Source organism: Anomaloglossus baeobatrachus, chromosome 2 (assembly GCF_048569485.1).
Source record: "Anomaloglossus baeobatrachus isolate aAnoBae1 chromosome 2, aAnoBae1.hap1, whole genome shotgun sequence".
Lineage (NCBI taxonomy): Eukaryota > Metazoa > Chordata > Amphibia > Anura > Aromobatidae > Anomaloglossus > Anomaloglossus baeobatrachus.
Window position 1 is genome coordinate 183,480,995 of NC_134354.1, and position 18,595 is coordinate 183,499,589.

An 18,595-nucleotide genomic window follows, 5' to 3' on the forward strand; every position below is an offset into this window, starting at 1 on the left:
ATTCAAATCAAATCTAAAATAATTGACATGCTGCATCTTCAAAAACGCAGCCAACATGCAGTAAGAAGAAAAAAAAAAGATGCACAATGTGGACTGCAAAATAGAAATCTCAGACTTGCTGGGGGAAGGAAATGCATGCATTTTGGTGCATCTTTGTGACCTCAAAAACGCACCAATAGATGCACTGTGTGAACATAGCCTTAGCCTCAATTGCATGCATTTAAAAAAAAATATAAAAATAAAATTATATATATACCAAAAAGTGGACAACCCCTTTAAGAAAAGTGTGATGTCCCTGGACTATCAGATCGTCACAGAGTATTGCACAAGCCACCCTCCCGTGCAGTATCCACCTCCCTCTTGGTTATGGGTCCCTAACCAAATGGTGTTGCCTACAGCAGCAAATCAAATCCTAGATACACCCTGCACCACACCCACCAGACACACCAGTGGACTGGACGGCTTGAGTGGAATAGAGTCGCCCACCTGGGGGGTCAGGGAGGGGAGGTGAGGAATGTAGTCAGTTAGTGTGTAGTAGGAGTGAAGTAGTGAGTAGTGGGGTGAGAGGAGCCCTCGAGCTGTGAGGAGCTCTGAGGAGGTCAGGAGCAGTGACTCCCATAAGGATACTGTCTAAGTTGAAGACAGTGGTCTGGGCCTAGAGGAGTCTGACCCCCGATCGCAGGGGATCGTGGCAAGGGGGTCTGATCTGTCGAGCAGGATAGCCGGCAGCCTTGCACCATCACCAGTCCGGGACCGAGGCACGACAGGGTACGTGGACCATAGGTCAGGAAGTAGCTGCATGCAACCAGATAATTTACCAGTGGAGAACGGAGCCTTCAAGATTCCTTCCCAACCGCCCCAAAACCGGGGCACTAGCGCAACGAGCGGGATAGGACTTTCCACCCAAAACGGTCCAGAAAATCCCAAGCGTGAGCCCTGAGAGCAAGCTCCCACACTTAGCCACAGTGGGGAGCGGGACCCGGCAAGTTTCACACTAACGGGACCACCAGAGAAGTAAACTTAGTGCCAGGAGACAGGTCACGGATCACCAGGCAGCACCATTGGGGACGGGACCCGAACTAGCTCCCCTCAGCAGCAGCGGTGTCCAGAGATTTGGTTTACCCGGTTGTCGGTGTCTGCTTAATGGACTGATTGAGTACCAGAGTGATCCCTGTATCCCATGACCTTATCCTCTCACCGAGTCCCGGGGCATTCCCCCTACCCGTGGAGGGTCACAATACCTAGCTGCCCCCAGTCAACACCCTGGGTACTCCCCAACGGCAGCAGCGGTATTCACCCCAGTTACCGCGCACCACAGGTGGCGTCACAAACTCTATAATCCCTTGTAAATACCCCCTTCATTTGAGCGGCTGCACGACCCCCGGGTCCAGAGACCCTCGAGCCACTGAGAACCCGGATCAGAGCAGCTCGGCTGCTTCCATTGGGGCGGCACACAAGCCCAAATCAGTGTCAAGTATAGAAAAAGAAACTATATAAAAATGAAATCACATTACAACCAGGGATTTACAAGGTTTAAAGGCAATAGCTCATAAATAATACAATTCTGCTGCTGGAATCTCTGGGACTCCCAACAGCTAGACCCCCAATTGATATAAGCAAGTGGCACTGCAGATAAAATGGTTAAGGCTCATTTTCTACCATACTCGCTGCACAGAGTCTCATTTATCAAGTTTCCCGCCAAAAAAATTTGCCCCAGTTTGGTTTGCAACCAAAGCTCATTTTATTTCTTAAACTGTTCAAGGTAAAGTGAAAACTGCTCAATAATTGGTTGCTGTTGGCAACAAAGATAGTTGTAGCCAGTTTTTCAGTTTTTATAAATCTACCTTATAGTTGGAAATGTTTCACAAAGTGCCAATACACAGCGCGTGGTTCAGTTTTACTTGTTAATTGCATGCCGTTTTGCCAAAAGTAACACAAAAATTGCAAAGTTTGTAAAGTAAGATTTGGGCCATCTTAGTAATCATTAGAAAGTGATGTTGCAGATATGTGCTGTGTAGACCAATTGTTACCAGGAGTTGAGAGAGCTCACTCGAAATACCTAAAGTGAGCCTACAGGATACTATTTGGCATAAGTGGGAAATAAAACATCAAAGGCACCTGAGTAAACTAGGCACATCATGGCAGATAGCAAGAGCAGCAGAAGTGATTAGGAAGGGGTATAGTTACCTGGAGTGGGCTATAATCTGTGCATGACACAATATCTCAACGAGAAGCCCAACACAATATCGGGTAGAATAGTTCCATAAAGTACACATTTAATAAGTGATTCTAACTCTGCCTTCCAGGCTAAGTTCACACGGACATATGAATTTTTTTTCCAAAAGGCGAGTGACATTACTGCTTTTGCTATCGCCAATCAAGCAATGGAAGAAGTTACATGAACAAGCCTTGCCTAACTGGGGAAAAAAAAAATATCCACCAAAAGCATCCTCTACAGTATTGTCATCTGCAGGGCTGGTGGACTATAGAAAAATGTATTGTATTCAAAACCTGACCAAGGAAGTGATGGGAGTAGCGTAATAATTTAATTCTATTGTAAAGCGCCATGGAATAAATGGCACTATAATAATGAATAATAATTCTATGACCATGTAAAATCTCCAAAACTGCAATCCCATGTTTGGATAAAAACTCGTCTGTGTCACTTAAATTTTCACACACAGAATTTTTACCACCATTGCCAGATGAATTAGACTTGTTTCACAACAGCTATAGTGCCACAGGGTCAGGACCCTTGCATTAACCTAAAACGATTGCCTTTACCATCAACACAAGTGTAGTGTGCATTTTCAAAGTTAAATATTTTTATCAATGTTAATCCATAAACAAAATGGACACACAGCTCCAATGGTGAAGTTATACATTGAGAAAGGATTGTCTGAATAGAATATGTACAGAATGATAGTAGATTGTTAAAAAGGTTTTGCCAATCATGCCATAAAAGTGTGATCAGCTGTTTAATTACTAAGACGCCCAATGACACACAGAACAAGTAGTCCTCAGGAGTGTCCTCAGTAAAGATCAGGCTACACATTAATGTACAAACTTTTCTACCCATGGGGCCTCATGCTTTATCAAGAACTCTAGCATATTAAAGAATACATTGCAGATTTTGCGATGTCTAATGAATATCTGTTTTAGTTTGTGTGTTACTTATGGCACGTCAGTGGTATAATGTAGTACAGTCTACTCACACTGCAATTTAGTGACTTCCACTAGGGTTCAGGTCAAGTCTGGGTCCCAAATTTAACTTTTTCAAAAGTTTGGCTGCACCAATCTCATCTCTACTCAGCACGCATTGTTGAGACAGGCAATGTAGCTTTTCTAAACTTTGTAGCTAACCCCTATATGGATTTACCTACTATAACTGCTCTTCAGGTCCATTAAATAAAGGAGAAATTATATCTTCAGCAGTACATAATGCATGAGGGAGACATATAGGAGCAAAGGAAGTGGAAGTTGGTGTGGAAAAAAAGATCTCCAAAAACTGCTAGGAGAGATTTGATTGGCCTTGACACCCACAGCAGCTACTACTGTTGTTCTATACCTTACAAGATTTAGTCATTAAAAGGGTTTTTAGAATAAAAACATATGGACAGAGGGAGGAAATAGTTAATAACCCCAAAAACAACAAATAATTACAAGTTACATCCCGGTCGCTGGAGCACTACCACTCTGGTACTCCCTACTAATCTTTGACATGTGTAGTCAGTGCACAAAGAATAATGTCCTGCAGCCAAGTTCAAAGACCAGTAGAGTGCACTAGAGCAGCGTTGCTGGAGAAGATAGAACTGGAAAACCCTTCTAATGTAAAATAATGTGATAACTGGAACTTTTCTTTTACAAACCATCCCCAGAAGAAAGGGCAAAAAAAAAAAGAAAGAAGTACAGAAGAAATGAACACAGGGATAACATTTTGCAAAGATCTTTCACCTGGCTTTAATTCTGATTAACCGATCTTACAAAGTGACAGAATCTGCTTTCTTATGACTTATGTGGTAATAATGTACAGTTGAAATCTAGATATCAGTTTATTCTTTTCTTCACAGCATATTCTATTCAAATGTACATAATTTGTCACAAAGACAGTGGCTGGTATTTGTCAATGTATTAATCCTATCCGGCCGAAGACTTTACTCCTAGGGAACTCTGGCACGTTGTGTTTTTTTTTTTTTTTTTACAGTGAAATTCATTACACTTCTCATTTATGAGCACTGATTTAGCCCTTTGCCCGGAATGGATTACTGCAATGACAACAAATTTCCAACACTGACCATAATCTATCTATGCGATAGCAATTCTAAATGAAATTACAAGATGACTGATGAATCGCACATAATTTACAGGTTTTAATTTTTTGTAATATGATGGTAACAGGCACTGAAAAAAAACATTTTCTTGGCAAGATATTTAAACAGAAATTGAGATTAGGAAGCTTAGGAAAGCAATTGACATTGTCTTTTTAAGTAAGAAACCGACTTTGCAACATGTACTATTTCAGTTTCTCTAGCACCAGTAATTTTCCCATCCAATTATTTTTTAATATGATGAGAGGCTGTTATCTTAGAAACTATAACGAATATGAAAAATAAATTATACTTCAAATTTTTTATGTAAAAAGACAATTCACAAATTCATTGTGAATGTACAGAAATTCAAGAAGTCACTTAAAAATTAAAATCACGTCTTGGATATATTTAACGGTTTGGTGTTTGTAAAATATATATATTTATATGAGTAGGCTTTTACACTAGAAGTGGCTTTGCACTTAACACAATTTTCACAGATTCTGGATTACAAAGAAAATTAAAGAATTAAAAATTGTCTTTCTTAATGAGGCAGTCTTTTGCTTTAATTTGTAGTTAAGTGGAAGATAATAAAGATCAATATATACAGTACATTAGCTGTAAAATGGAAAGAGGAGTCAGAAATAAGAATAGCACAGGACAAAATAAATCGGATTTTATTTATACTCTCGTGATGAATTTGTCTTTCCTTTTTTTTTTTTTTTTACTATTTAGCCTAAATCAGCCAACCTGGAGCAGAAAAATTCTTATGGACTTTTACATTGAACTCTCAGATGTACAAGACTACAAATAAAGAAATCAAAAACGCAAAATATTCCATAGTGTTGAATTTAACAAAACGTGTTGGATATAAGACAGTACACATTTGGTTTACAGTTTTACAGATTTCAAAATGGAGTGCTATTCTCCTTTGTCACCAACATGCTCAAATAAGAAGTAATGTCAAGGATCTAATCTACAGGAAGATTGCTGTATCTACAAAAGGAGTATTAGAATGGGTTTTCTTCCAGAAAATTAAAATTGTACTTTTGAAAGAAATAAACAAAAGAAAAAAAATACCCCTAAGAAATGAGTGAAATATTAGAAAGTGTAAAACCGATCTTTTGGAAATTCAGAAGACACCAATTGCCTCTACAGTGAAGTCTTATTTACCAAAGTAATGATTACTTAGGTTAGGTGTCAGATGACGAGAATGTGACTTGAAAAATTGATAAGTTAGGAGAATTTTCTAGTGACTTTAATGTACTGTACATTTTGTGCTTTAGGAATTAAAACTGTGCCAATGGAAACAAGAAGTACCGAGATCGGGAAAACTTAACCCATCATTAACTTCCCAAAGAGCACATGTGTTGTGCAACCGGTAAGAGAAATTATCGGTACAATCATCCACCGTGCCACAAGTATTATAAAATTCATTTCTCAGATACAATAAATGAATGACCCAAAAGCATATCATTGAACACATAAACGGAAATATATTTAAAAATAAAATATTGGTCACGCTAATCTTTGATTCCACTCTGCTAATAAATTTACAGGCCATGATTTTCTTTTTAGAGAATATGGAATTATTGGTTTGATATCGGTCCCCAAAACCATGTTACATAAATCATAATTTTGTGCATTTTGAACAATTACAATGCATAAAAACAAAATCATCTTCTCTTCTTTCGTCATTTAAAACACTAATACTCTTCTTGACAACATAGATTTGAAATGGAAAAAAAAAAAAAAAATGGGGAAAAAAAAAACAAAACAAAAAAAAATATAGAAAAGTCAGTTGTTACCTTCCCCTGTTTACAACAAATTAAATTGAGACGATTTCAAACACATTACACTACATGATTAATAATAAAAATCATGTTTTTTTTTAGTTTTTTTTTTATAAAGTTGCCCAAAATGCAAGGGATGTGCATAGGTTTACAACTTGGTTATAATAATTTAAGTAATTCCCTAGGGTACGAATTCCCATGAACGGAATGTATGTTTCTGTAAATTACAGATTTGTTCAACACAGATACACCAACAGTATAAACGCTTGCGACTGTCGACATGCATTAAGACCCACTTTCAAATTTCTATATTGTTTATAGGTTTTTTTTTTCAAAGAGACAGTATCAAATAAAACTATATTATGCAGTAAATACTTTAAATGAAAAAGGCCATTAAATAGGTGGTATCTCCTCTTCCAATAGATGAAGGCTATTTGTGTAAATAAATTAAATAGTGCCTTTGCTATTGAATGAATGACATAAGACTCTAAAAAGAATGTAGTGTTCCACCCTTGCTAAAGATAACCAAATTCCCCCATTATTAAAATAGATTATAGAAAGCAGCATATCACTTGTGCAGTTTTCAGAGGCCTTTAAAACAAAAAGCTATGGTTTCCAAAAATATAACATTCAAAAGGACTGAATAATGCATACAGTTTAAAAAGGTATATTTTAATACAATCTAGGAGAAAGAAAAAGTTTAAAAAACAGATAAGTTTAAAAAACAGATACTGTCTCTTTAAAGTAGCACTGAAAGTTTGCTTTGTTTTCCTTCCCACCTATTAGGACATGACAATAATTATAAATTTAGATCACACTACATTTAGGTAGTCTCTAGGGGCCAAGACCAGTTGACAGAACGCCAACAGAGAGGATTCTCCAAGTACTGCACGAGGTGATTTTGAAGTAATAAAACACCAACAGTTCCCTTGAAAATGGTCTAATAGACCCAGGATACAGGAACCCATTGTGATGCCGTGCACACAAGCTCAATGGCTTCCTCCAGATGTCTAATAGTTTCATCAATCTCATTGTTGATAATTGTTAGATCGAAGTAGTGTGCATATGTTCTCTGCAGAATTTCTGACTCCTTTTGCAGCCGTTGAAGGGATTCATCCTAAAAAGATTGAAAAAAAGAAAAATCTGTTACATACAATGTACAACTGTTATGTGCGTTAAATATGAATCAAGCGATTCTGAGATTGCAAGGCTCAGCTAATCCATAGTTCATCATTTGTCACGATCAAGTAAAATGAGCATATCTGCTACAGACAAGAGCATGAACAAGCACAAGTTGAAGCTAGATGGGAGCTACAAAATCACAGGATCAGAGTCACACAAACAGTTGGGTTTCACATAAAGGTAATGTGCACACCTAACATGGCAACATTTTGTAGCACGTTGTCAGCAAACTGTTCTACCTACCAGGACTCAAATACTACATGCATCTAAGGATCGTTACAAGAGCACACAAAATACCCATGATAAATATATAACCTCATTCTTAATTTCATTGAAAACCACATTTGGGTGTAATAGTTTTTAATGAGTCGTTTTTTTTTTATAGGTTTGCTTTTTTTATGTTCACCATTGTAGATTGAAAAGTTGGAAACCCCAATCTCTAACAAAAACAAAAAAAAGTTGCAAAGTTTGCTAGAAACTTAGCTGAGTCACCCCCTGGAGTGATTTTATGTATACTATATACTTTAGAGCAAATTTCATGCCATTTTACAAAATGTGTGACCTTTTGCTCTAAAAAGGTAGCAAAACAGGTAAAAAACAAAACTCTACCATTTTTCACTTTTCACAAAATGGTCATAATGTTGTTTGTTACACATATAGGCTGTGCACATAGCCACAGTATACATCAGCAGCAGTGAGTAGTTAGAGTTCGATGGGCCCAGATGCAAAATTTAGAACTGGTGCAACCTTCCCTCGCCCGCATATTGGTAAGCTGTAAGAGCCCTTGTAGCATTCTAAATCCTTTAAAGACATACGAGTTGATCTCCTCCCATTAGGTGGTAATGTACTCCATTCTGTTCTAATGTACCCCATCCTGGTATATATTCCCCCATCCTTTTATATATGCCCCTCATTCTGGTAAATTATCCCCATCCTGGTAAATGCCACCCATCATCATTATTTATATGCCCCCCCATCCTGGTATATTTTCATCCTAGGCCCCCATCCTGGTATATATGTCCCCCATCCTGAAAAATATGCTCTCCATCCTGGTAAATATGTAACCCATTCTAGGCCCCATCCTGATACACATGTCTCCATCCTGGGAAATATGTCCCCTTCCTGGTATATCTCCCCACCCTAAGCCTCATCCTGGTATACATGTCTCAATTCTGTCTCTAACGCAAGAAGAAAACAAAAAAACATTCTACTCACCTTCCCCAGCTCGCACATTGCACAGCTTGCTCCTCTGTAGCAAGCACCACCCAGTGGCTGGCAGCTAACATTGGTGTCCATGCTATAGTGACGCATGACGTCATGGTCATGCACCCCTACTCACGGTATCACTGCCATCAGCTGCCGGCCACTGTTTTGTCAATAGCTTGTATTGCAGGGCAGGGCCCCAATGAGTCACTATACCACAATGCATATCAACTGGATGGATGTCCTCAGAAACACATGACTCCCCACCCCCGGTTGCGACCACTATCGTTACTCAAATGGTCAAGAGCTTTTTTGGACATATACTGCAATGGTGCTATAGGGGACCATTCACTAGAGGACAAAAAGTGTGTTTTTTTGGCTTTGTACGGTAATCTTAGCTGTATTGCAAAGTGCAGTAGGCTCTGCAATACAGTGAGCTGAAGCAAAGAAACAAAACATACATCATGCAGTATATGTCTTGTAATAATGGGTCCTGTGATTCACTCTGGCTGTGTTGCGTGATTGTGACTAAAAGGTTAGATCCAGACTGTTTGTCCATTCAAGAATAATAAGTGGGTGACCACAGTTTATATTTTAGGAAGGGTTTTTGTTTTTTTTTCCCAGTGGAAAAATGAAAGGGCAGACTTTTCCTCTGTGTTGTATATTATGCTAAAAACACATGCGGCTAAAAGACTATTTCCATAAAATAACATTAGAAAGCTGTGGCTGTTAATATAGAATAGATCTCCCTTGGCAGCCATAGTAGCATCCATTGTACTGTGAAGGACTTATTTGCACTACAGCTTTCTGTTTTGGTTGGACTGACACAGATTTATACATACATGCGCATTTGTGGGGTCATGCACTGTTAAAAGAGGTGGTTTGGCTCGCAATCCACATTAATGTCTTCCCAAAGGTGTTAGAAGCTTTTTAGGTCAGGAGTTTGTACAAGACACACTAGTGCATCATGACCAAACTTGGAAGCATGTCTAAGGACGTTGCTTTTGTGCACAGGTGCTCAGTCATGTGGGCACACAAAAGGGCCTACCAGAAAATGTTGCTATAAAGTCTAAAGCATACAACAGTCTAAAATGTGTTTGCATGCTATGGAATTAAAACATTTTTCCATTTGAAATTTTAGGTCTAACCCAAACCCTAAAATAAAGCAACATACAATCATTCTCTTTCATCAAACCTTACAGGGAACACATTCCAGCAGGTAGCATTCCTCATTTGTCCATCAGACTGCTGGAGGGAATAAACACTTTTCCACTGTTTAATGGTCTAGTATAGAGCTGGGTAAAGGACAGGCCACAACAGGCCCTCTGGCTGTTCCAGTTCGATAGCCGAAAATTCGAAATCAGTGGACTTCGGGCCACACCGAGCCTTCCCTCAACGCAACTCGCTTTCTGATGTCACTGCTATCTGCATCCACATTTGTGCCTTTATTTCTTTTCTTGTATAGTCCTTCCAGTCTTCAATTGGCATTAACGTCAATCTCAATCCTGCAAGGGTACCAAGTTCTTTACCCAATAACCAACTGAAATGTATAACGAAAGGCTGACTACCCCTGCATATTTACCCAAATTTCCACCCACAGCTACCTACGCCTTTTGAAATGTATTTCATGGATGTAATACAGTACAACTACTTTCTTCCTCCTGGTAAATTATATATATTGGATATAGCTTGTGTGTTCTAATCAAGCAATACTTTAAAAGCAGCAATAGACATGGTATAGAAGCATCTACCAAAATCTACACAGCTAGCATTGCGGGGTTTTGCAGTTTAAAGTCCTCTCCGGTACTTACAGGTAATTTTCTGCACCATCTTGGAAGCTTAGCAAAATTTGGAAGTTTGTGATTAAAAGAAAAAACAAGTTTATGACAACAACAAAAAAAAAAATAAAAATAAAATGGATAATTGAAAAACAATAGAAAACAGAACAATGAGAGGAAAACTAAAAAAAAATTGTCAACAAGCGATCAATGTTTTTTAGGTGGCCATGGGTTGAAAATAGACTTTTTAATAAAGTTGTAAAAAAACCCAAATGCTAATACCTTAAAAATGATATGTTTAGCAGCTATTACTTTGGTTAATCAAGTTTTATTTGTTCTTCAACAAATAGAAAGAATCAGACATCACAGCAGCTGTTTACGGGTTATCACCATACTGGCACATTTTCCTACCAGCATTATTATACCAAAACTAAGGCATTATACCATAGTAATTTAACAAATGTCACTGTGCATAAAATGATGAAATCTGGAATATACGTATCGAACTCCATGAATTCCAAAATAGATATATTTATGTTGCACAGGTTCATTATGGTGGTTCAAATGGATCGGGTGAAGTGTTACTTTATTTTGATTATTTTTCCATGAGGAAGAGGGAGTATAGAGGAGGATAATGTTAGAGTTAATCACTTCTTTTACTTATTCCCCAATGGGTGCAGACATTTTTTTTAATATACTTATCACTTATAAATAGGGAGGTCATTTCCTTCTGGAAGTAAACTATCTAAAGGACAACAAACTCATCCACTCAGCACCTCTCCAGTCTCATGTGACAAATTCTTGGAACATCCATAACAAGTTTGCTTCTGCATTTGAATCCCCCGGCTTCACAAAGTTCCGTTTTTCTTTCTGAGAGTAGTATTACCCACTTTTTGTTTTAATAGGAAATATACTTGGATTGCACGCAATAATCACTCAGCCGCTACATTGCCACCTCATCATACAAAACACACATATATTATTAAAATTCAGACATTACCAGGGAGAAATGTATATGGTTAATGCCGACAGGAAGTGGTTAAATGAACATTAACAAATGTAATGAAATCCTAGATAGTCCTCCGTTAATTTCCTTTCCTCAAATTATGACCAGAATCGAGACACATAAAAAGAAATCTCAGTATTTCCCAGGATCTCAGCCATGTCCCTCCATCTAGCTGTAAAAACTAGCTTTACCGGAAGCCTCTCATCATGGCCACATCTTCAGGAGGGCACAACATTTTTAATCCCTGACTGTTCATCTGATCCCAAGCAAAAAAATAAAATAAACTTTAAAAATCATCAGGAGATTAAAGGAGTTTTCCACTACTAATGTGACCCCCTTTCATTTGTCCTAACTACTGTATTCCTAACACTTTATTAATATACTTCTGCTACCTACGCTTCTACTGTAAGTTTATCCCTCTGCAGTGCATATATTCCTATGTTGATGTTGTGGCTCTAATCCTTGTGATCTGGGGACTGGAATCGAACAAACTGAGAAGGGCAAGTCACTGGTGGGGGTGGTGCTGCCTTTCTGTGACTGACAGGGCATGCCAGCCAAGATCACACTTCATTCTCCTCTCAGCCTGCTTATAGTGCAGTGCTTTCATGTGACAAGCACTGTGATGTGCAGGTCACGCAATATGACATACTATCTAATGATCGGCATATCACTGAGTTTATCACATGAAAGCATCACACTGTAAAGCAGGCTGAGAGGAGAGAAATATGATCTGGACATGCGTGCCAGGACTACTGTCAGTTACATAGAGGCAGGCCCACCAGTGACGTGCCCCACTCAGTTTGTCTGATTCCAGTCTATAGGCCGGAAAGAACAAAGCTAAAACATCAGCATAGGAATTTACGCGCCACAGAGAGATCAACTTACAGGAGCAGGGAAGGTAGCATAAGTATACTAGGAGAGTGTTAGTTAGGAATAGTTAGGACAAATGAAAGTGAGAACTCTCTTTAAACCATGTTCCCTGAGAAATTTCTACAGGAGAATTAAAGTAGTGTAGACTGAAAAAACAGAGTTGATAAGTTTATCTCCTCTTATAAACAAAATTTCCCAAAGTACACTGGATGTATGCGGTTACATCCCATATAGGAGATTGATAAAAGTAAACTTCATAACTGTCTGGATCATTTATAGTCTATAAAACTATTTCACTTGAAAGGCAAAAAAGTAATCCTGGCACATACGTTGTATAAACTGCAAAAACGGAACGGAATATGAGCAAACCAATCTTGCTAGCCCATTTCGATGTAAGAAGATAATCTACAATTCTTCGCTACTCAGGACAGGATGAATGCTACTAGCATCCTAGCGAATAACACTTACCTCATTGATACTTGGGGTAATAGTAGGTGCAGCAATGAAGACCACAAAAGGAGCAAATTCTGCTGTTCTCAGGACTTTCAGAGCCTACAAATATGAAGACAATTTTAATATTTACAGAACAAAACGTAAGCGTTCTTCTCACTGCAATATAAGTGTCCCAAAGAATGAAAACCTTCTGGAAATCTGACAGTAGAAAAATAAATACCCAAACAAGTACCAAAATTAACATTCTTCCATAGGCGAGATTCTAAACTAAATTATATTATAACTATATTATATTTTTTTTTATTATATACAAAAAACCTCAGTCAATAAAGGAATTCTATTGGCGGAAACCATGAATTAGCATATGTATTTATTCAAACTAGTCACTTTTTCTCTTGCAGGACCTGTGCGAGGTCATAACCATGTGACCAGAAGGGGCGGAGCCTCAGCCAACAAAGCAGATACCACGAAGCAACATTTTTCTGTTGGCTGAGGCCCCGCTCCTTCTGGTCACATGGGTATGACCTCGCACACGTCCTGCAAGGGAAAAAGTGAATTGTGTGTATAAAATAATTATGCTAATTCTAACAGGGGGATAACTATGAATACCCCCCAGAAATTATCTGATCCTCAGCTGCTGTCACTCAAGAAGTTGCCAATTTTATAAACTTTATTTTCTCGAATTTCAAAACCTATACATTCAAGCTGACCACTACAGGTATGTAGAGAATCAGCCTGATAGTGCCAATATAGCAATGGCTTTAGGTTATATAGGAAAATCCTGGTGATTGGTTCCCTTTAACCCTTTCATCCCCAGAGCGGTTTCCGTTTTTGCGTTTATGTTTTTTGCTCCCCTTCTTCCGAGAGCCGTCACTTTTTTATTTTTTGGTCAATCTTGCCATATAAGGGCTTGTTTTTTGTGGGACGAGTTGTACTTTTAAATGAAACCATAAGTTTTACCATATAGTGTACTGGAAAACAGCAAAAAAATTCCAAGTGTGGAAAAACTGCAAAAAAAGTGTGATCACACAATAGTTTTTGGGATATTCTATTCACCGTGTTCCCTATATGATAAAACTGATGTGTCATTGTGAACTTATGATTAAGGACTCTTTGCTTTTAATATGAAAGTCCGAAACGCGTAAAGTTTCCATGGGATAACTCCCTCCTTTTGTTTACACGGATGGAACCTTTTTAATATTTGCCAATAAAGCTTCGACATTTTATTCAGAGGTATTTTGTGCTGGATCCTTTCCTCCTTTTGCCTTCATATATTTACCGGATGGGACTTACCGGTGGATCCCAGGCACCCGCAGGGACTGGCAGCCCGAGGAACAGGTGAGCTGAGGATACCCTCTTCTCTACTATTGTGTCATTGTGATGCCTGAGGTCGGTGTGAGTTTGTAGACACCAAACATGTATAGGTTTACTTGTATCTAAGGGGTTAAAAAAAAATTCACAAGCTTGTCCAATACAAGTGGCGTACGTTTTGCGCCATTTTCCGAAACCCGTAACGTTCTCATATTTTTGGTATCTATGGCTCAGTGATGGCTTATTTTTTGCGTCTCGAGCTGACATTTAATGGTACCATTTTTGAGCATATGCTACATTTTGATCGCCTGTTATTGCATTTTGCGTAAAACTTGCGGCAACCAAAAAACGTAATTTTGGAGTTTGGAATTTTTAATTCCAATCAGGTTAACTGATTTTATATTTTGATAAATCGGGCATTTCTCAATGCGGCGATACCAAATGTGTATAAGTTTTATTTTTTTAACCCTTTAATTTTCAATGGGGTGAAAGGGGGGGTGATTTGAACTTAGATTTTTTTTTAAACTTTTTTTTTATTTTACTAGTCCCCCCTAGGGGGCTATATGGATCAACAATGCGATCGCTCTGCACTATCTGCTGATCACAGCTACACAGCTGTAAACAGCAGATATGATCACTTTCTGATTCACTTGGCTCCGGGCCGCGTGAAACCGAAAGTGATTCATAACAGCTAGAGGCGTCATCACATGACCCTGTGCTACCATGGCAACCACCGAAAGTCACGTGATCACACACATGACTTCCGGTGGGGGCAGCGGTAAGTGAAAATAATGGCCGCGCGCATATACATCTCGCTGCCAGACTTTGGCAGCGAGATGTAAGGGGTTAAATGTTCCGGGTGGAATGCGATTCCACTCGGAAGATGCAGGCACACGTCAGCTGTTGAAAACAGCTGATATGTGCGCGGATCGCCACGACCTGCCCACGGCACAAGGCGGGGATTAACCTGACACGCTCCATGACGGATAGATCCGTCCTTGGTTGTGAAGGGGTTAAACCACAGAATTATAAATTTAATTTAATGAAAAGACCAATGCATTTAAAACTTTTGTACTTTGCACAAAATCTGTGGGAAAAAAAACACACTTGTGCAGTTACCTGAGGTTCAACATCAAGTATTGCAATAAGTCCCTGTTCGTGGATCTTTCGTATTGTTTCCAGTTTTGTCCCATACATAGCATCCTCATGGCTGCCATATTCCAGATATTCATTGTTGGAGATATCCTGCATCATTTGGTCGTGAGATACAAAGAAGTAATTTTTTCCATTTTCTTCATCTTTCTTTGGAGGTCTGGTTGTGTCTGAAAAGTTGAGCACAAAATAAAGTAAGGAACGCTTTGCATTTTCTAAAACCTGAAGACCTTAACAAGGAGTCCGTATACAAAAGACTAAGCCCTGCCCAGGCATAATCCTGCAGGATAACCTACATACAATAAATTCTTTTTGCATAATATACGTACTAGAACAAACCTTCAATATAGTAGTAAAAATGCTGAACAATTGTACGGCTGTGTCACTCCATTAACCGACTGAACTTACGTGGGATAGGGTAAGCAAATCTGTCAGGATGTTTAGTAATTAATGTGTTCTTTATGTGTCGTCTGCCAACACCATGAGCACCTATTAGAAAAAAAACAACATTTTTTTTATTATTATAGTTATACAGCATAAAGTATAATATATAAAAAGTAAATACACACAACCATATCAGTTACCTAGGAGGACTAGTGTTTTCCTTTTGAAAGCTGGTAGTTTTACCACCTCTTCGTAAGTAACCAGATCTAGTTGGTCAAAGACTACGTGTAAAAGAATAGAAGAAAAACATTGATTAATAATGTCTCATGAGCATTATGATTTTTTTTTTTTTTTAAGATTGGAGACCGTAATATTTCTCCAGTCCTCAAATCCCTTGAAAGGGTGTTTAACTTGTTTAAGATTTTCTCCTGCCGGCAATGTACTATACAGGAAAATAAGAAATGTAACAGAAGAATTAAAAATGGAAACTAATGTCATTGCTTCCATGTAAACCGTGGTTTATGCCAACCTGATTAATGGCAGCATTTTATTAATTCTAATTTGGCAGTTTTGTATACTAGTGTGTTACAGATCTTGTTAGACAGTAATTTTCCTTCCTTTTTTTAGGCATAGACTAATTAACCCTGCTGTACTGTTCGGGTCAATATGACCCGAAATGATTTTTGAGACCCTGCAGATTTTTTTTAATGAGGATTTGAAACTAGTGGTTCCTTGACTTCTCATTTGTGGCGCTCTACATTTTTTTTTTGTTTTTGTTTTTTTTTTTTGTTTACTTTTTGCTACACGCTGATTGTTACACTTGTACTGTTCGGGTCAATATCACCCGATAGCATTTTATACTGTTCTACAGGTCTATGATTATTTCTGACTGCAAAAGTTATGTTTTTTATGTGTACTTCATCTCAAAATGGTGTATACAGGAAAAACCCCTGATGAAAGACCTGAAAAAAATCAGGGTATGCGTGTTGTTCTATATTTGACTCATGGACTAAAAGGACAAAATGTCACATGTGACAACTTTTTTACATCCTATCAACTAGGCCAGATGTTGAAGAAAAAAAAACAACTTACCATGCTGGGTACTATGAGGAAAAACAAACCTGATCTACCGCAAGGTATCCTTAGCAAGAGAGAGGTGTACAGTTCTACTTTTTATTTTTCTGGAAATACAACTGTTGTTTCTTATGTTCCAAAAAAACCAAACAGGTAATTCTAATGAGCACAATGCACCATGACAATGCCGTAAGTGATAGAGAAGACAGAAAGCCTGACATTATTTTGGATTATAATGCCACAAAGGGAGCAGTTGATACTTTAAACCAAGCAATATCAACATATACATGCAAACGCAAAACCAATCGGTGGCCAATGATTTTATTTTATAACATACTGGACGTTTCTGCATACAATGCATTTGTCTTATGGAGAGAAATCGACCCAGATTGGAACCGGAATAAGCTGCATAAAAGAAGATTATTTCATGAGGAATTGGGAAAATCCCTGGTGAGGCCATATATTGAGAGCAGAAAAGTGACCCCCAGAAGTGATGGAGCAACAGCCATTGTAAAAAGTGTCCAGCATGCTCAAGAAAGAGACTCCACATCCACGGCCTCCACCAGCACAGCTACCAGCAAAAAAAGGAAGAGATGTAGCTTCTGTCCATCTTCCTGCGACAATAAGACTAATCTGACATGTGCTGGATGTTGAAAATATCTGTGTAAAGGATGGGTCTTATTATTGTGTTCAGTGTAAAAACGCATGAACATGTTCAGTTTATTCTTTTTTCTTTCTAAAAAGGTTGAAGTTTTTATGATTTTTCATTTGTTGATTTATAAAATTTGTTTTCAAAAAGTTAAATTTCATGTTTTAGTAATAGTAATGTAAAGCTTCTTTATTATTTGTGTGCAGAATGTCAACAATCGAAGATAATTGCAAAAAGCCTGTGTAACCTTTTTATGAAAAAAAAATAATAATTAAGTTTGAATTTAAATTTTTCATTTGTTTATGATCAACCATGTTCACATACAGTATTTCAATGAAAAAAGTATTCAAATAAAACAATTAGAGTAGCTAAAAATCAAGAATTAATAGGTCGGGTCATATTGACCCGGGAACAGTACAAGTGTATAGCAAATGCGAACAGAACAGCAGGGTTAAAAATAATTAACTATGGAATGCACTCTCTCTATCAGCCTCATGGATCCTTGGTTCTGCGCTGGCCCCTGAAGCGGTGTCTGCCCCATTCACAAGTCACAGTACTGTTGCAGCGGTCCGGTGACTAGAAGGGTGCGCCCTCGGAGAAACAGCCGATTACACCCTTTACTTCTCAGGTCACCAGTAGAGCCAAATAAAGACCACACAGGTGCTGTTATTTCTCACAGGGCAGACAACTTCCAAAGCCAGAACAGACATCCAGCTATCACCGAACGCAGGCACAGTATAATATACATTAATCTAGTATTATTTTATTTTGAATTACATTTTTTAAAAAGGAGGCAACAATCAGAACGCGAGTTCCCCCTTAAGCTTATTAGCTTGGGGCATTGGAATAAAATGTATCCATTTTAACTACCAACACATTTCATAGGGCTGAAAACAAAGACGTTTAGAGATTAAACTAAAATTTTGCCCTCTTTATGAGCCATTTTTTTTTACATCTCAGAACGCCACAGCAGTGAAAACAGCAGATTATTCTGGTTGTCAAAGTTTACATCCAAAGACAAGTATAACAAATAGCAAATATTCCTGTACAGCATAACCCCGCATAGAAAAGATTTTTCTGATTTTTCTGTGCCTTAGGGTACCTTCACACTTTAGCGATGCAGCAGCGATCCGACCAGCGATCTGACCTGGTCAGGATCGCTGCTGCATCGCTACATGGTCGCTGGTGAGCTGTCAAACAGGCAGATCCACCAGCGACCAGTGACCAGCCCCTAGCCAGCAGCGACGTGCAAGCGACGCTGCGCTTGCACGGAGCCGGCGTCTGGAAGCTGCGGACACTGGTACCTAAAAGGTAAACATCGGGTATGGTTACCCGATGTTTACATTAGTTACCAGCGCACACCGCTTAGCTGTGTGTGCAGGGAGCAGGGAGCCGCGCACACTGAGCGCTGGCTCCTTGCTCTCCTAGCTACA

The 18,595-nt window shown here is 38.5% G+C and overlaps 1 protein-coding gene across 11 annotated transcripts in view; it reads right to left on the reverse strand.

Annotated features, from left to right (window-relative positions):
• Window positions 1-3,944: 3,944 nt before the first annotated feature.
• CASK (calcium/calmodulin dependent serine protein kinase) overlaps window positions 3,945-18,595 on the reverse strand; it is a 431,912-nt gene continuing 417,261 nt past the window's right edge. For 7 of the 11 annotated variants that reach the window (XM_075335532.1, XM_075335528.1, XM_075335525.1 and 4 more), the window contains 5 exons: window positions 15,640-15,720; window positions 15,464-15,544; window positions 15,023-15,225; window positions 12,608-12,691; window positions 3,945-7,217 (listed from right to left, as the gene is read on the reverse strand). In XM_075335532.1, the coding sequence (XP_075191647.1) occupies window positions 7,041-7,217; window positions 12,608-12,691; window positions 15,023-15,225; window positions 15,464-15,544; window positions 15,640-15,720 (626 nt within the window). In that variant the 3' untranslated portion in view covers window positions 3,945-7,040. The remainder of the gene's footprint in view (window positions 7,218-12,607; window positions 12,692-15,022; window positions 15,226-15,463; window positions 15,545-15,639; window positions 15,721-18,595) is intronic. The other 4 variants (XM_075335526.1, XM_075335536.1, XM_075335533.1 and 1 more) reach the window with 1 other exon arrangement.